Below are 19,595 nucleotides of genomic sequence, written 5' to 3'. Positions count from 1 at the left end.
ACTGTAGGGCATTTCCTTCAGACCTCAATTTTTGCTGCCCTATTTAACATCATCTTCGATTTTCAACTTTTTCCCTTTACAAGTACCAACACTGAATTGTGTATGCTATTTTAAGTATCAGCTGCACCAAAACTGTTCACTGAGGCAGAAGCATCCCCTCTCCTGTTCCTTTTTTAATACATGCCAGGACACAAGCCTCAGTGCCATCGCTCCTCAGCAGCGCGCTGGAAGCTGGCGTGCAGTTGCTTGTCCACTACAGACTTCTCAGAAGTGCTGCTTTCCAGGATACAGGCCTTCTTTCATAAGGCAGAGCTTGCATTCCCTGTTCTCTGGCATACAACTTTGCCTTTGGCTGTATTAAAGACACAGTGTGTTTGAATGTGCCTCCAGAGCAAGCTGAGAGCGCTCTATTATCATTTACTATTCTGCTAGCAATTACTATCAGTAACAGTTTTTTTGTTTACTTCTGCAACAATGATGAAAGCACTCCACAGTATTAGGATTAGTGCAAATACTCACTGGAATCAATCAAAAGGACCCTTTTCCTGTCACTTAGCCAATTTTTAATCCAATACCATACCGACAGTTACTTTTTTCTTAAAATCAAAACACTTTACAAAATTAAACATCCTTTCTATCAGCCTCATTCACATGTCGGACAGTGACATCTTTCTTATCTTTTAGCTTTTGGTTGGTGGGGATGAAAGGCAGGAAAAGAAGGGTGAAAGTGGGAAGAGCTGGCTGTTGGATACTGCTGGTAAACATTTTAGGAACCACCACAAGCACTTTTTGCAGTGCTGTATACAGAACTCCATCGTTGTAATTGCACACTACTTAAACCCTACAGAAAGGGTTATTTCAAGACTGCTGGACATCCCAAGTTTTAGAGAAGTTTTATGGATGTCAGAACAAGACTGGAAGAGCAGAACATTAGCAGAGATGTAAAAGAGACAACACCTAGGATGAAAGCAGAAACTCAGGTGTCTATTCATGAGCTTTAATTTCTATTCATTGCAGCCCAAAGTTCAGAGAAAGCCCATTTGGCTTCTTGCACTGCTGCCTTCCCCCTCTTTCCCTTTCTGCTACCTACCTTGCTGTATAACTGTGCAGTTATTAGAACTATCCCATAGGCAATGGACAGCTAAATGGGATTTTCCAGAAGCCTGGAGAAGTCTTCCAGTGGAATCTAGCACTAACATATCACCTATTAAACATTGCACTAAAAATTCTGTTCTTTAAAAGGATTTCTTCTCTCTTCAAAATTATCTACTCAATTCAGGCTCATGGATTCTTCCACAAATGTACCTTAATCTGTTCAGAAGATAAATGACCATATGATTTAATTGTGCCTTCTTCACAAAAACCGTAACTTACTTTCTTACGATCAGTACACCTTGATCCTTTTCATTTTCAAGTGCAGTCCCACTTATGAGTCATCTTTCCCTCCTCTCACACACATTTCTCAGTCTCTTCTTTTCATCCTTTTCCTCTTGTTTTAGTAAAAGCTGTAGGTAGGGCAAACTAAAATAGCATGTTTCACAACTGGACATGAGACATCCTTAAATTTAGATCAAATGAGCCCTTCCAAAGTACACGGGATCTTTCCATCCAGACAGATTTATAAAAGCTACATATAATTATGGAAAGGAATAGGATCAAAAATAGCCTGCGTGTGATGGTCCTTCTCAACAGTATATGGATAGGAAGGACAGCCTTATTTTCTTAGCAGTAGGAGGAAAGGGTAAGACAACTGAGGGCAGCCATGGGAAGCCCCTACCAGCCTGTAGGCTTCCTAGATTGCTAAAAAGCCTAGAGTGTGGTAGATTCTCAAAACAAAACAAAACAAAAAAAAATTAAGAAAATCCTTATTTTCTACACTAATTGTTTTCCCAACCTTAATCCCAAACTATATCAAACTGTAAAGCCAAGATTACCCAAGAAAACTCAACTACATTTCACTATATGAGACTGCAAGTTCTTATCCAAGGTAAAGCAAAAGCACTTTAAAGACAGCCTTTGAAGAAACCTGCTTTGCCAGTCATCAGTTTGCCTTGGAAGTATAAAACTGAAAAGACCCAAACCTATCATCTTGACTTGACATCCATAACTTCTACCCTTTCAACAGACGCCTGTTGATGATAGCAGCAAGAATCTTCTTACTCCCGACTTCCCTCCCACGCTTTGCACTGGCAAGAAGCCCTCACGCACTCTGTGCTAACTTGGAACAAGTTCTGCAGCGTGGCCCTATGCTTTCCACAGCAAACTGGTAATTTCATGTCCGCTTCAGGTAAATACATTTTATTGAATTAAATACAAGAAAGTAAATATGGCAGAGTTACAGTGTTCCTTGTGTAAAACACTGAATTCCAAAATAAATAGGAATGCTACACAGCTTTCACATTTTACTATCCTGCAAATGTTTCAATGCACAATGGTGCTAAAGAAAGTATCGGGAAAAAGATAGAAATTTTGGCAGCTGCTGTGGGCAGAGCTGAGGCTTCTGGCAGCAGGCAGCGTGTGGAAGGATTGCGAGATAAACACATCTGAAGTTTTTTGTTGAAGTAATCAATAACGAAACAGTTATGTTCAAAATTAGGCAACAGATTAAAGTGATAACTCTCATTTTGCAGCCCTATTCGTTACAGGCTGTCTCCAGAGTTAGCTAGTTAATACCGCGCTAGCTGAGTTTGTATGTGGAGGTTCCCTTACAACCAAAATGATACACCTCCTTTTAAGCTGAAGCCAAAATTCAGCAGTGTATTTTGGTCACAAGGGCCGAATTCTGCAGCGGCGTGAAATAAGCAGGGTGCTCTCGCTGCCACGCAGGCTGGCTTCACCTCTCCACTTGAGGGGCAGAAAGGAGACTTTGCTATGATTGCAGTCATGAAACTCAACCTTCCCTGATGAACTTTCCATGTCACTAGCGCTCATCACCACTCACCCGACCAGAAGCTCTAGGAGCCTTCCCACGTTCATAACCCACGCAAGATAAGCCCCTCGGCTGCGGCTGTTGGCAGTAAAAGCCATCCCCGTCGCTACGTGCGAGGATTCCGTGACCTCTCGTGCAAGACCACAACGCCTTTACTTTGATCCGTTAAAAATCAGTCACGTCAAAGCCCTGCTCAGAGTGACTGTACCTGTCAAAGCAGCACAGCCAGTCTTTCCTCAGGAGGTATTTCCTGACGGCGATGATTTCGGAGAAGGCCTCCAGTATTACAAGCGCACTACATACATAACTTCTAGGCACAAATTACATTTATATCCTCACCTACTTCAGTGACAGCCGTCAGGCTGTAATTAAACTCCAGGTAGCCTGGGAGCCTCGGTCAGGGACTGGAAGCCGAGCGTACGAGGCACGGCGCAAACGGAGCGCTGAGAAAACGCAGATTCTCGGTTTAAGCAACCGTGGATTTCCTCTGCAAACTGAGAGCGTTTTCAGCCGCGTTTACTCCTTCGCCTGCTCACAAAACCCCTAAACCGCCCCCGAACCTTTAAAAGCCGAAAACCGGCGACGGGGAGAACGCGCGAGAGATCCCTTCAGCCCTTGGGCACCGGCAGCTGCACGCGGCCGGTAACCTAAGCAGTAACAGCGCAAAAAGCCGCCCGTTTCTTTCACGGAGCCATCTGTCAGGTTTTCTTTACGCGCAACTCCACCGCTTCGAGGCGACGCTAAGGCCGCATCCCGCCGGGGGACGCCTGGCCGGCGGCCGAGGGGGCACCGAGGGCCCCCGCCGGGCCGGGGAAGCTCGCCGGGATGAAAACTAATCGCCGCACGCTGACCGTGAAACCACGACCCCAAAGCGTCTCCCGGGATGGCTCCACGAAACCCCCTCTGTCGCGGGAAGCGCTCCTAGCGGCACGGACACCATCCCCAACTCGTCCTTTCCTTCCGACCCCAGCGGGCAATTCAGGTTACCCTGACTATGAGAGGATTACATTTCATTTCCGAGAACAGGCCCATAGGAAGCAGGAGGGTATTTTAGTTTCCAAGACAAACAGCCGTTCCCGTGCTGCTGAACTGAACGGATCTAACGTGTCGGTCTGGGGCACGATGGTGAGGAGCAAGGGGAAGACCTTTGTCCTTCACTCGACTACTGCAGATACCCGTCAGGACTGGATTGCCTTGTGTTTCAGTCCCAGCATGAAGCTAGCGACAACCTGAAGGATCTTGACGTGGTATTTAATCCTCTTCTATAGGTCACTGTCTTCAGAAACACCGAACAGTTTACCAGGCAGCACAACCATTTAATAACAGCACGCGACTATTGAATTTAATAAGCTGAAAGCAAGTCTTGTTATATCTACCCCAAAAGAGTATCTTCAAAGTGTAACAAGGAAGAAACTGGAACCATCCGTCAGTAATATTATCACTCTCTTCTCACAGCCGGAGCTGCATCCATCAGATGCACTGCAGAAAACAAGGAGAACAAAGCTAATCAAACACCACCACCTTTCTTCCTCTCCATTATTGCCTCTCCTAAGATTGACCACATTTGTGGTTAAATGCAGGGAGTCAAACTTCCTATAAGCAGTGTCGTTACGGTTCCAGATTTCCACTGTGGTTCAGCCGTATCACAGCTCTGGAAAGGCATACTGGCATATGTTCAAACCGCTGCCTTCGCTCGTTAAGGTGAAAAAATTCCATATTGTGACTGTAAAAGGTTCTTATCCAAATCACCTTGCTGGCCTGCCTTCTTAAAGATCTTAACACTGAACTTAAAAAAAAAAAAAATTTTTTTAAAAAAATCACTTTGTTGAAATTGGTAGCCTGGATAAAAACACTTAGTGAAGGGACTGATGCGATTTCACGCGCCAGGGGAGATACAAGCAGCTAGTTAAACTGGAGAAGCAGAAGCCCAGCTCCTCAGGATCCCCAGGGCACACCTCGTTCCACTCCCTCTGAGGACTCCTGCTCAGCCCCCACAAGCCCCAAGGCTGTGTGTATACATATATATATGTATCTCCTGTCTTTTTGTCTGAGCAATCCAAAGCCTTCATCAGTTCTTCCGCAATCTGAAGCTCACGTCACTGAGATGGATAGTCCAAACTCAGCCGTAGCCAAGATGGTAGATGCAGCTGCTGACCTGGTGGCCGGACTAGCAGCTTGTCCCCTCAGAAGGCAAGTCTGAAGATGACACAATCTCCACAAACTCACAGGTAACTCCAAGCATCTGCTGGTAAGTGTAGCTCCTCACAACAAGAGAAGCTCCTAAGTCTGTCTTTAAAAAGGATCAGTTCATTGCAAAATGGACAGTGAAGCATACTGGGTTTTGGATCCTTTTTCTGAAGGGAAAAATCAGATCAGAGTACTACAATCATGTGACGGTAGTCAAAGTAGACCTAAGAAATTCAAAGTTTCAACTCCGCCTCTGAAAGCAATAGGAAGCTAAGTGAAAGCTGAAGTTTCTCCACTCTACGCAGTTACACACAAGAACGAGAAAGCAACTAGTCATGGCCCTGATCACTATTACTATCCAAAAAATTCCAGTCTTACGTGCGTGGGGTGCAGATGCACAAACAGGCGGACTTCTAGTGACACATGCATAAATATCTCCCCCGTGTAAGTGTGCCGCTGCATCAGTCCTGACCTGCACACCCACCTCCGTTCAAACTAATACACTTAGTAAGTTACACCCCACATTTTTCCTCAGAGGAGAGCGGACTGTGTACCTTCCCACACTCTTAATTCCAGATACTCTTTTAATTCAAGGCTCTAGCTGGGAAGATCACTGCACCTGCTGCATGCTGGGGCTCCTGCCCATGCAGTCATGGAGGGGCACTCAAACACAAGGCAGAGCAAGAAGGAGGACAAAAAGCATCACCTCTGGTGTTCAGGGAGAAGTGAAACACTTGCAGAAGGTGTTCAGCATTACTTTGCAGCAGAAGGAACAATACGTTTTTGCACAATTTGCACAACACTAACCAAAGGGTCTGGGGCTGAATCCAGACAAAGTATCTGACACCAGTTTTTCAGGAGGAAAGCAAACCCTCCAGGACCATTACAGCTGCTGGCAGGCAGGCTGTGCCTAATCTTCTAGCACGCCATGCCTAATCTTCTAGCGTGCCACGCTTGCACAACCAGTGAAAGAGCCAGGGCTGCCCTGGTGGACAAGTACGTTTGCTGGGATCTTTATGCTGACCCTCTTGTGTCATTGCACTATTATGCAAAGTTCAAGAAGTTTAAAACTGTTCCAGACCGGTTGGCTTTTTCCATTTCGACAAGGCATCGCCACTGAACAAGTCAATAGGCAAGCTCAAGTATCTGATATTTTTAGCTAGATATACTCTAGCATCTCACAGGTGCTTAGAGCTTTCTCCCTGCGAGGTCTTAAGGAGATTCCTCCCTTCTCAACTGCCAGTTGAGCAGAGTTTGGGGGCTGCTCTTCACATGCTGAGGCAACCGAGCTCTTCAAATGGCTGGGAAAGCCATGTTTCTCCACTTCAAATGAAGTGCTAGCAACAGATAAAATGCCTGTCTGGTACAACTGGTGCTGCTTCCCCCCGTTGGAGGAAGTAGAGAAATGTGTTCAAAGTGGCACTGAGGCCATCAAAAGAACTAAAGGGTAGTCAAGAAAACAAAAACTGGACATATCTGAAGGGGAGAATAAAAAGGCTCAAATTCTGATCCTTTCTTACTGAACACAGAATGATTTGATAACTGCTGGTTCACTTTGAGGCAGAAATACCTGATTTTGGCCTTAAAGACAGAGTCTGTCTCAGTGTCTGCATTGCAGATGAGAACAATCCCATTTTTGCTTGCTCTGAGATATTCCTAAATTGATTATTCTCCAGGACTGGAAAAGAGGGAGAAAAGAGGGAGAAAGGAGGGAGAAAGGAGGGAGATGGTAATCACCCTTATAAAATTCTTTAAGGTGAAAGAAGTGAATACATCTTACTTTTCCTAGCAACCCTCTTTCCTAATTCTGAAGCAAATAAATCACACTAAGGATAGTACCCTGAACATATGGCTTTCTCTGAATAAGGGGAATTTGCCTGCCTCCGAGCTTGCTTTTCTTTTCCTTCTTTTTTTTTTAAATTTAATTAAATATGTCAGTCTCTGGAATCCCCTGCACATTCCCCTTCACAGCAAAGTAGGTTTCTGTCCCGCCCCCCCCAAAAACCCACAAAAAAGCTTTATAAGTATTAACTTATTTCTGTCCACAGAAGGCTGTACCTAAGCTTAATGTCTAGCCAACAGCACGCAACCTGTTCACTAATGTTGCATTCACTTCCCACATATTCAACAAAAGCATGATGTTACTAACACAAGAAAAGGGAAGGACTTCAGCACCCCAAGGCCAGCAGCAACATGAAGAGCATCTTTAGAGAACGGGTCACAAGCAAACAACGTTGGAGGCCTCCAAATCATCCTGCACCTTTCTTGTAAACACCTACAAAGCACATGGCCCCAAGTACAGCAACTCACGGGATGTGTTTTTATTTTGCCATTTCCTTCTCCGTGCACAAGGCACCCTGCGTTGCATGGTCTGGACTTTGAACGCTCCCCGGTCTCTCTGTGGAGCAGCTGAAGCAGAGGACCACTGGGAGGGACGCTGCTAACCTCTAGATCTGGAAGAGCCTTCCTGCAGGGGCCTCGCAGGCTCTCGGTTGCGAAGCGGTTGTTGCGAGGGCCCTGAGAAGGGGGAAATACCCCGCTGAAGCTCCTCACTCCCCTGCCTGCAATCCAGGAAGGCAGCTGGTGGCAGCACGCAGAAGACGGTCGCAGAGAAGTTTGCCAACAGGAATGAAAGGGTAGCGAGGATGCCAAAAGGCAATGGTCTGCATTCTTCTTTTGTAACAAATACAAACAAGCAACAAAAATGTGACTAGCAATGGAAATCAGAAAGGAAACTGAAGCGATTTTATAGAAAGAAGTGTGAACCAAAGTCATACCAAAAGCCACCTGAATTTTTCTCTATCATACACAATTTCCCATGTTCATTTATGTCATCTTCGCAGTGTCAGTTTTCGAGAGAACAATTCTCAGCTCAGCACGACAGAACAGTAATACCGACGGGCATGCAGAACATTAGCATGTTATAAATAAACTGCTAATTTGAGGTGGGAAAAATCACCAAGGCAGCTCTTACGATTAAGAAAGAAAATGAGCAACTTGCTTATGCTTTCAGGACACTGTCTTTTACAAAAAGAGCTTTTTCTAACGCCCAGTTCCTGAGGGAAAAAGAGAATAAACCCAGTGAAATACCCACTGTTGAGACAAAGCAGCCGGTGAAAATGCTATTATAATTTTTAAAGCCCTCCCTGCCCCCACCTCAAGTAGTAAGTTGTCTTTTCTACCGGCTCAAGAGTTTTGTGCTTAAAAAGAGTACTACAGCAGAGTTGTGAAGTTTCGGCTTCCTCTCACCCGACTCACAGTTTTACATAACTCCCAAGAGATGTTTTTAGGTTACAGATACCGCGCAGCCGAAACAAAAAAAAGGACGAGATGCAGAACTATTATACAGCAATTTGGATCTGGGTTACTTGGAGCCGCTCGATAAAAGTCTTACCATGAAAAGTAAAACTTTATTCCGCTGAGCCGGAGGCCAGGATTATTCGTGCTTGCGATAGCCCTGATCACCACCCTCCGTCTGCCCCGCGCGGGGTTCCCTTCCCACCCTGTCCCCGGTCTGCAGGGACAGATAACGCCCCACCGCCGCACGGCTGCCACCTCGGGTATTATTTCTGTACCACTCCAGCATTGTCGCTCTTTACCAGCATGCCACTTACTAAGCATTATTATAAAAATTTCTGCGAATATCTATGTTCGCCACGAGCGGGGATAATGGCCTCATTGCAATAGCCTTGATAAAAGCTCCAACAAGACAGCTTTCAGATATCGCCACACAAAAGCCTTCTGTGAGAGCTGTAACCAACATCAATTCCCGCTATGCGAAGACATTAGACAAAGTGTGAACTAGCTTACTGTACGGGGACAAAAAACTGTCAATGTGTGGGACCAATGCTGTCTAAAAACACAACACTGGCAAGGCAAAATAACACCAGCATATATACATGGTAATTGCCATTTAATTCCAGAGTTAGCAGCACAAGAAAACAAGTACTGAAGGCACTATTAGGTTACTAGCATCACTCAGGACATTATAATTCCATATAATGGCATTTCTAGCGTCTCTGGTTGGAAAAACGACTTTAAAACCAGCAGATGTTAAAAAAGTCCAAGCAGAGGGCGAAGGAAAGCCCAGTTTCCATTACAGAAGCAGCCAGAGAACACAGCAAACCCTTCAGACCTGCTCCTTAAAGCACGTATTTTCCAGTACATGGTAGACAACCTGATACACACAAACCACCATTCCACCTACGGTACAAGACGAAACCCTTTCTGCACATCATTTTGTATTTTTACATACTTATCTACTTACACTGTGGTAGTACCCAAAAAGCCACAAGACTACTGTCAACATAAGTGGACTGTACCAACATAAATGCCAGGCCAAGAGGTTACATTTTTACTTCCAGACCTGAAATTTGCCAGACGACACCTCTTAAATGGGAGTCTCGGTAGAAGGGATGCAAGCAAGTCTGCATGCCAGTTTGTTTCTGAACAACATGCAAGGCAAATTTGAAAGCTAAGTTTTATAGCAAGCATAACACACTCACTCTATGGAGAAGTGCTTCACTCTAAAATTACATCTGTACTTTTAAGATGTGTAAAAACCATGAAATCCTACAGTGCAGATTCAGTGGCTTGCAGAAAAAAAATTTATCTGTTACTGCACTCCAATTTTAGTAAGATTTTGTAACTAACGTGTAGAACCAAAATGAAGGGAAAGTCTTATTTAGAGAGAACTAGTAGAGTGGATCGATAAGCCTGACATGATATATAAGAATTTGACTTTTGCACCGCATGGTGACAGCCACCATTGAGACCTAAACCAGAGACTTTTAATGTCACCTTAATTAACAAGGAAGGAAGTTTGCCAATGAGTTTCTTCCCCACCCCGCTTTCTAGCAGTAAGTTATGCAATATGCAACAACCTTTGAACCAACAGCTATACAACAACCAAAAAAAAAAAAATACCCCCCACAAAAAAAACCCAACAGAATACCATTGTAAAAAAGAAAGTCTTTCAAGAAGTTCATTAATGAAAATTACTTCTAGAATCTATGCATATATTAACCAACACACACATACCACAACTTGGAGCAGGAATGCTGGAGCTGAAGCAGCCAAGGCTAAGCAGACCCCTCTTGTACTGGGAAACTAGAGAACAATTTATTTTTACCAAAAATAGTTGTTTAGATACTTTCTATGAGTTTTCACACATCTTTGCAAAACAACTAGTGGCTTGCAATGTCTGTGTGATGAGACTGTAAGATCCCGTTTTAAAGATATAGAAATGGAAGCCAAAATAATAGCAGCCTCTGCTTTTAACAGTGGCTTGTTCCTATAAAGCTCAAGGTACCAAGAACGCAACGTCTGCAGTACTGCAACTGAACATCACAGGAAGCACCCAGTATCTTCCTAAAAAGCAACTCCTAGATCCCTGAAGTCCTTGAAAATGCCGTCAATCTTAGGTAGTGGCCACTTCTGGGCCTAGATGCAGCCACATACGAGTTGGATGAAGTCTTGAAAGTAGATGCAGGTAATCAAATTAAGTCTCCTACTTAAACGAAGCGACGAAACGGGATATGGGTTTTAGTTCTAGAGGCCGGTTATTGACATCCCTGTGGAACAAATGAAAGCCACACTTGCCCCCCTAACTCAGCGCAGTCACAGAAGAAAAGATGCCTGCCTGATAGTGAAAAGGTGATCTTCAATGCTCCACCTTTCCTTCCTAGCTTGGTCCTAGGCAAAAGACCTTGGGTACAAAAGCCTGAAAGCTGCAGGGCATGCACATGCAGTGCTGACAGAGTTAGCGCGTTACTTTTCACACTGTAACAGGTCAGCAACTGTTCACGTTCCTAAGTAGGACAGGAGAGACACAAGACACGCCATTAACCTTAGGCAAGTTCAGTTTGCAAACAATTACCAACACATTTGAGATGTATTCATATACATATAAAAGGAAGGCTAAAACGCATGATGTAGAACACTCCTACCACATAGCAGAGGCCATTTTCAGTATGTTCCAGCTTCATCAACACCCAAACTCTTTGTCTTCTCCCTTTACAGGGCTTGCAGATGGAAATATTTACCACAGCTCACGCTGAGCCCACAAGGCATTAAGAACTCCACGAACGCCACGAGATCCAGCAAATAGCAGCACCATCCAAGCAGACAGCATAGTACTTCAAGAGACACCCATGCCAGGCATAGCACTTCCAAGCGTGGTTTTGGACCAACTTACTTGAGGAAAACAGAAGTGAAATAGTTCCCTTTTAAAGATGTGATAAATTGGGCAATTTTGCCAAGTCTGTCTTCAAACAGAACTGAAATTGAAACCGAGTCCAAATACCTCATCAGCAGCACCTCAAGCAGGGCAGCCTCCCTCCCACCGCCCCCGGGGAACCTGGAGGGGCTTTCTCCTCCGGGCAGCAGCAACCGTGACTCCGCTCTTGAAAAACAATGCGGGAAGCAGTTAACTCTGCCAGCCAAAACAAAACCCTGAAGCCCAACTTACTCGTTTGCGAGGATGAGAGTTGCCACCACGCATACACACACGCAGCGCTGCCAGCTGTAAATGAGATTATTTGCAGAGGCTGTAAAACCTGGAGACTTAGTTACTCTAAGAAGAGCTTTCCATCTGCCGAAGCCTCGCCGTGGGCAGGGCTGGATCTCCGTTACCACCGTGGGTGGGTGCACGAAGCCCACCTGAACCCACGTCGCCGTCTCCGACCCCCCCGTGGCGGGCAGCTCCTCCACAAGCCAGGGCTGAGGTGCGAGCCGCCCCCCCACCCCACCGGGACCAGCCCTGCCACCAGAGCCACGGCCGACAGCCCCGCACGCCCCTTCGGAAGCGAAGCCCGAAGGTTTGAAAGGCGTCGCCGTCCTTGAAGCTCCTGAGAAAAGCTCCCGTCTTCGTTTCTCCCCCGGTCCCCCTCTGGGGGCTCTGGGCAGAAGGGGTGGGCTGCGTTCCCCTCCCACAGCCCCACCACACCGACCGGCCCGCGCCAATGGAAGCTCCGAAGAGGAACGGAGCTACTTCGTTTTCCTTTCTGCAACCTACGCTCTGTGACGAGCCGTTCCCGCAGCGGTCGGGCACGCTCATCCCCGTGACCCATACCTCCCGTTCCCCCCCCCCAGGGCCAGGTTAAGACCTTGTGAAACAAGCTGTCTCTGAAAGGGTCCGTGGCTCCTGCCAGGCCTGCAAAGTGGGTCTACCACGTCTTCAAAACGTCTTTCAAAGCTGCCATTCCCCAACGGCTTCGCGACTGAACACTCACAACTAACAGGCAGGCTTGTTTTCACACCCATGGGGCTCCTTCATAAAAGGAGGCCTTCATTTTAGTGTTAACGGCTTTCATTTCAGGAGAAATTAAATGGTCTAGCACTCTTCAGCTTGGAGAGGACAACGGACAACCGAAGATAACGTATCATAAACTGTGTAAAGAACAACATGTAAGAAAATCATTTTCCCCTACCACAGTATCTAGGATCACCCAATAACACTATAGACAGTAAGTCCAAAATGAAAATTAAAAAAAAAAAAAAAAAGATAAAAAAGCAGAAACAAAATTATTTTCTTTCTTCCATACGAGATAACTTAATCATAGATAGAACTTGTTGCTACATAAGGTCAGAACTACAACTAGATTCAAACAGGGATTAAACAAAAAACACAGGCCACGGGTAGCGGTAAAACTCATTGTAACCCCTGACCAAGCAAGTGCTCTCTCAAAGCAAGTAGACGGGCTGTCCTGTGCAAGCCCTCTTCTTGTGTTCCTTCCTCAAACATTTGCCACAGTCATAGTCAGAGAAGTAGTGGGAGAACCCACTTTCATCTTGCAAAATACAGCTGTTCCTAAGTTTAAAGATTCCTTTTTTTTAAATGCTTGCACATACTCACAAATGAGCACACTGTAAAAATTAACAGAGCAGCACCAACATACCTGGGATAAAATGAGGGGAAAGAAAATGCCTTTAATTGCTCAATCAGTTGAAGCAGCCTCCACAAAAGAATAAACTGGCCGTAAAGTGACCCATATCCAGCCTGTGGCAAGCAGTCTGGTGGCATAAGGAAGATACCTCCATGGTGAGAACAGGCAAGGCTAACTTCGGAAAACTGAGGCTCGGTGAGCCAATTTAACACCTCAACACCACTGCATGGGAAAGCTCCCGTCTCCTTCCTTCATCTCACTCATCCCATCTTGGGCCACATACGCCCAATACCTACCGCATGCCAGCCCCAACGTTCATCAGACCCAGCTATTTTACCTTGTTAAAGCAGCAAAAAACCACCCCCCCCGGCGGCTGGATGCTCCCCAAGCACAGCGGTGGGGGAAGAGTGCTGCCTGGCCAGGGGCAGAGCAAAGGAGATGGTGAGGGAGAAGCAAGCCTACTCCTTCCAGCAACAGTAAAGCCTTTGAGCGTCTCAGCTGCTCATGGAAACCTGCCAGCAGCCCTTATCATCGTGAGGCCACCATACTTCAGTAGTTCTGGTGCAGACGGAGCCACACCAGCATAGCTGGACTCTGCGTGAGGATAGCGAAGCCACCGTCAGCAAGCACAGCGACCTACGGGCTATTCCTGTACCATTTTATTAGGATGCCTGCTTTCCACTAGACGCTTGTTGGCACAGTTAGGGCAACCAGGATTTATACCTCTTTGAACTCTCCTCAGACAGCTGTGCCAAAGGACCATGCGGTACCTCCTTGGGCTCAGAAGCAGTCTGTTGCTGGAGGAGATGGATTTAAACCAAAGAAACTCCCTTAAATGCTTTTTGAATAAGCAAAGGTCCCGGCCTCATGCTAGCTTTCATTCCTAGTAACACAAACTATCAGGCAGAGAAATGAGAAAACGGGTCTGAATATGGAAACACCTGTATCTTCACAGACAAACCTTTTTATTCCTGCAAAATGAAGAAAAGCTCCTAGTTAACTACCCACTTCCTTTCTGCAACTTACAGGTTTTTCTCCCATACCTCAAATCCTTGTTCAGTATTTATGCCCTGTTTGGCCTGCTCCTTTACCTAAGGCCTAGGAGAAAGATTGTGTGTTACCCCATTTTTCTCCCTTTCCAGCTGTGACTTGCTGAGAAGGAGGGAGGAAGAGGTGCTTTCTAAACCACCAGAAAAATGAGAGAGGTGCTAAGTATTCAGTTTGGAAATGTAAATCCTCCCGGCCCCTTCTGAAGTATGCCGAACCAGCCTCTCCACAGCTCATGTCATCTAAAGGCCACAGGAGTTCTCTAAAGATATTCTTGTTAAGAGGATTTAGCCCCTTTTAAAAAGGACTTAACATGTGGGTGGTGTCTCCATTTAAGCATTTTCTCATGGCTAAGAAAATGGCCCTCTTCTTAAAGGCTTATCTTTATAACCCAAAGACAGTAAGAAATTCTCCACTATTTGAATTAGAAACATTTTGAGCAGCTTGCTTTTATAGCAGCCCCATTTTTAAGTACTGGGATTTGCAAATGGTAGTGACTTTCTCACACCGAGCTGGAAGGCAACACCAGCGAGAATGCTTTTGGGGTACCTCATCAAACATTAATTTCTCCTATGTTTTCGTGAGGAGCCGAGTTGATTCGCAAGCTCCCTGCCACCAAAACGGTGCAGTGACACTACCCCCGTGCCCTCTCCCTTGGCCACCACCTTCCCTTGATAGTCCCTGGCACTTGCCAGACCTTCCATTAGCTGGTTCAACCCGCCTGCCCAGCAGAAAAATGTTTATTTATTTATTTTGGCCAGGGTTAATTTTCCATCCTGGGAAGCCTGAGATTCCAGAAGGGAAGAAGGGAAGCGGCACTAGACCCCGGGAAGGGCAGGGGAGGACGCAGGACCGCCTGCCCCTTGCAGCAGCGCTGACCCCATCGCCGGAGGCTCAAGCTTTCCCCAGGAGCGCAAGCTGGTAGTTACTTTGCAAGGGTTAATTCTTCATTACCGCTCGTGTTTAAGGTTCAGATCTGCCCGGTAACACTTTCTATTAACTCCACAGGAATCACGAAAAAGCTCCTCAGGTTGAAAGGGCGGGCAGCCTGGGTCACAGCCTCCCAGAGCCTGGGCTCACCAGGGTACAAAAGCCCGGTTAGCAGCCCTCAGCCACGGGAGCAAGGAACAGGTTTTTGGACAGTATCGAGACACCTGCTTGGGAGATGGAGGAGTGTGCAAACTCTCATCAGTCTGGGGCTGGAGCTGCCTGTTGTTATGGCCTAGGCCGATTTTCAAGGCTTTTCCAGCGCCTAGATGAAGTAACACAATCACAGATAAAGTAACTAACGAATTCCCAGGGGAGAAGCAGCTTACTCTGGCAAAACAAACTTTTTCATTTGCTGGTATAGTCAAACACCTCCCTGAACTAAACTATACCTCTGTACTAACTCTTTTCCAGTCATACCATAGTTTATATTTGGAAGTGATGGGTGGGTTGCCCGTGCAGTTACATCTACAAAGCTAGAGTATTTTCATAACCCTAACCAGTGCAGGTGTGCTGGCCAAATTTTAGACTTATCCCTACAGTCTTTTGCATAGCAGGGCCTTGTTTTCAGCTGGAGGTCTCGGACTCCATGCGCTACTTTGCAACTCAGCTAATCAAGCGCTACATTTATATTGGTGCTACTGGCCTGAGCTCACTGCCTCGACTACCCAGCATTTTCTTGCTCCCCTCACCAGTCTCCAATACCAGTTTCTCAAAAATGCTCAGCTAGGAGCCAACCAGGAAAATACCCTCACCTCCCAGCCCCAGAAAAATCCTCTGCGAGTTTTGGGGAAAACTAAGTGGGAGCCGAAGAACTGCAAAAGGGCTGGATCGTCTCCCCACCAAGCAGTTTACGGAGCAGAAGGACGAGGCGAAGCACTAGGGCACTTCAACCTTACTTCCCGAAAGACGGGTCTGCGGCAAACCGGCGCGGCTCCAAGAGGGGCAATCCTGCGAGCACGGCTGTCAGGGCAGAGCAGGATGCGCAGCCCCTTTCCCGACGCGTGCCACGGATGGCTTATCGCCCTGGGAGGGTGCCAGCCCGAGCCTATAGATACCGCCGGGCTGACCACTCTCTTCCTTTCCCCCTTCCCACATCTCTCCCCAAAGTAAACACGGGGGCTGAGGGTATACAACGAACTCACTTACAACTTGCGTCGGGGACTTTTTTGCAGGCAGAGTCCAAAATTGCCTTCCTGTTTCCAAACCTTTAAGGTGGAAAGAAGCCTGCCTAGGTTTTTATGGCCAGGAGTTCCTCCCGTTAGAGAGGTGAACAGTATACCAAAAAAAAAAAAAAAAAAAAAATGCACCGAATTCATGTTTGAAGGTCTTGAAGCACCCATTAAGGGGAAATTTTAGGAGTCCCCTGTGACACCAACATCCCTCCCACAGAGCCAAAAAAGCCTGTACCATTACTCTCCCAGAATCACCCTGTAACATATGCTCCCCTTTGTATTTGCTTACCACCACCTTCTAGGAATCAAACCTTCGCATAGGACAGCCAAATATTTACAAAGTGGCTTGAAGCAGCCTGCTTGACACCGAGCACCCTTAGGATATGCTGACAACCAGGAGCACCGAAAAAATCAATTCTCTTTTACAGCGAGGACGCTTATTTAAGAAACAAACAAATAAAAAGCTTTAGGTGGGGTCTGACAAGCCTCAAAACTTCCATCGCTACCTCCGCAACCAACACCTGCAAAAAAAAAAAAAAAAACCCACGCCGAAAGGCAGCTCCTGCCACCCTCACCGTCTCCCAGCCGCACCAAGACGCAAACGCTTCTCCCAAGCTCTTGCAAAAGTATTTCAGGATTACAGCAGCATCCCATACCTGGACCATCACCGACTGGAGGAGAGGGGGGGGGATGTTAAAACCCCTTTTGCCCGGGCAGGGGCGCAGCGAGGCGGGAGGGGAAGGGAGTTTAGCGATCCCACGCCGCCGGGCAGGGGGTCGTGGACGACGGGGGGGGCTCACCTGCCCGCCTCCGGCGGGCAGGTGAGCCCCCCCGTCGTCCACGACCCCCTGCCCGGCGGGGATGCCCCGCGTGTCCCCCCCCTTTCTCCAACTTGGCGGAACCCACGAGGGCCAAGCGCGCACCCGAAAACAGCGAGGACAAAGAAAACCCCACGGAGCGCGGGGGGGGGGGGGGGGGGGGAAGAATATTTTGGGGGGGGTGGTGGAAATTTTAAAGGGGGGGGGGGGGTCGGGAATTTTCAAGAGGAAGGCGGGGGGGGGTGTCGGTGCGCGCCGCCGCCCCACGAGTCACTGACCTGCTGCAGGGGCATTTCCGAGAGCGGCGGGGGCCGGGGGCGGCCAGCCGGCGGTCGGGCTGTCCCAGGCCAGAGGGAGGAGGAGGAGGAGGAGGAGGAGGAGGAGGAGGAGGAAGCGGCGTCCCCCTCCCCGCCCGCCCCGGCTCCCAGTCACAGCCGCGGCCTCCGCGCACGTGTGCCAGACGTCACCGGCGGCTCCGGGGGTGAAGCGGAGACACCGGCGGGGCACGGCCCGGCCCGGCCCCCCGCCCCGGGGTGGGGGGGGAAGCGGGGCCCTTCCCCGCCACCGGCTTCTGGCTCTTTGCACCCGTGCGGCGGGACGTGGCGGGGGATTATATTTTATTTTACCACCCCCCCTTCTCTTTTTTTTTTTTTTTTTTTTTTTTTTTCCCCTTTTAAATAAGACCCGGCAGCGGGGGGGGGAAGGAGGCAGGAAAGTTTATTGCAACAAAGCGCTGCCTCCGCCTTTCCTGCCCTCCCTCCCCCACCAACCACCCCGCCCGCCCCCGGGCCCGGACGGCGGCGGGGAGAGGGCCTGCCTGGCGCTTGATTCCCCCCCCCACCGTCCCCTTCACCCTCCACGCGGGGACGGGGGGGGGGAAGAAAAAAAAAAAAAAAAAAAATTACCGGGGGGCGGCCTCCGCCTCCGCCGAGAGCGGGCTGCAGCAGCGCCGTCCTGCCGGCGGGTCCGTGGGGGGTGCAGTACAGCGAGCTGCCAGCGGGCTGGCCCCCATCCGCCGCCGGGGCAAAGGCACCGGGAGCCTGGGAAGCGGCGGCGGCGGCGGCGGCGGAGGAGACAACACAGGGCGCCCCCGCCGCCGCGCCGGTGCTGCGGATCTGGATGAAGGTGCCGGCGGCAAAGCGGGCCGGGAAGCCGGCGGGGGCTGCTCTGGAGTCCGTGGACGGTGCGGGCGGCGGCGCTGCCGGGGCCGGCGGCTGGAGTCCCCTTCTCATCCTTCCCTCCGGGTCTGTCCCCGCAGCCGCGTCTCCTCCTCCTCCTCCCCCCCGGCCCTCCCCCCCCCCCCCCCCCGGCCTTCCCAGCTCCTTTCCTCCTCGATGCCGAGGCCCCGCGCAAAATACTGGGGGCTGCGGGTGCCGGGGGGGCCCCGGCTGCAGGATGCGGGGCGCCGGGGGGGGGACGGAGGCGGCGGGGCGGGCAGATGCGGCGGATGGAGCGGGGCCGCTCCCGCTGTGTGGGGCCGGCTGGAAAATGGCTCCAGGAAGCGGCGGCTGCTGACAATGAATGAAGGGAAAGGAGACGGGTTACGCGCCAAGGGCCTCCCGCGAAACTCGGATTTCCCGCCCTCTTTTCAAACCAAATTTGCATGGCCCCGCCCCCGGGGCGCGCCCCGCCCGCCTCGCCGCCTCATTGGCCCCCGCCGCCCTCCCCGCCGTCCGACGGGGCGCCGCCCCCCGCCGCCCCTCTCCCTTCCCACTGGCCCGCCGCCGACCCGGCGCGGCCGCGATTTGCATGCCGCCCGCCGATTGGCTGCGGGGGCGAGGCTGGGGGATTCCCCCTCCGAAGAGCCGGGATCCCGGTTCGCCGGTTCCCTGACAGTGACAGCTGCGGCGGCGCCCTGCCGCAACGTGCCCGCCGCAGGGGCCACCCCGGCGGGCGGGAGCGCGCCTGGCCCCGCCCCGCCCCGCCCCTCGCCGCCGCCCCGCCCCTCGGCGCGCCAGGCGGGCTCCCCCCGCGGCGGCGGCGGCGGCGGCGGAGGGGGGGGGGTCCGGGTCCGGTTTGTAGCCCCCGGTCACCCCGAGTTCTCGGCAGGGTTTGCTCGGAAAGGCAGCAGCCGGTGCGGGAGGAGTTTTTAAGGAGCCGTTTACGGGCTGTCCCGACGCGGGATTCGCCGCTCCGGTAGCCGGAGAAGCACCGTCCGTGTCCCTCCGGCAGCTGCGTTCACAGATCCTCAGCCTGCTTGAGGCGTTTAATGTCTTTTTTTTGGCCACGGAAAGCGAGCCCTCGCCAAACTCTTCCCTTCCCTTAGGATCTGTATTACCGCCAGGAAGTAAAACGGTGGAACTGTGTCCACTGCCTGTTCCCGCTTTCTGGTAGTGTCTTCACTTATTAAATGCCCCCCTTAACTTACTAATTACAGCTTATTAAATGCCCTCCCCCCCAGCTAGCCACGCCCAGTGAAATTTCCCATGTTTCGTTTCCCCCCCACACCCGCACACCCCCCACCAGTGCTCCCAGCAGACATGTCCAGGCTGACACTACTGAACTGGGCAGACTAAGATCCTTTCCCCCCGTAACACTCCCCGTTTCCATCACTAGCAGGTACACG

The 19,595-nt window shown here is 49.6% G+C and overlaps 1 protein-coding gene across 7 annotated transcripts in view; it reads right to left on the bottom strand.

The window, feature by feature from the left end:
• Positions 1 to 18,294, bottom strand: part of E2F3 (E2F transcription factor 3) — a 43,400-nt gene extending 25,106 nt beyond the window's left edge. For 6 of the 7 annotated variants that reach the window (XR_005930817.1, XM_030041994.2, XM_030041995.2 and 3 more), the window contains exon 1: positions 17,935 to 18,294. Coding sequence is in view for 6 of the 7 variants with exons in the window: in XM_030041994.2 (XP_029897854.1) it covers positions 17,935 to 18,261 (327 nt within the window). In the remaining variant the exon portion in view is untranslated. Of the gene's footprint in view, positions 1 to 17,307; positions 17,422 to 17,934 lie in introns of those variants that run through there. The other variant, XM_030041997.2, reaches the window with a different exon arrangement.
• Between the last annotated feature and the right edge of the window lie 1,301 nt (positions 18,295 to 19,595).

This window comes from Aquila chrysaetos, chromosome 18 (assembly GCF_900496995.4).
Source record: "Aquila chrysaetos chrysaetos chromosome 18, bAquChr1.4, whole genome shotgun sequence".
Classification (NCBI taxonomy): domain Eukaryota; kingdom Metazoa; phylum Chordata; class Aves; order Accipitriformes; family Accipitridae; genus Aquila; species Aquila chrysaetos.
Note: the sequence above shows the minus strand (reverse complement) of the source record. Positions and strands in the feature narration are given on the sequence as shown.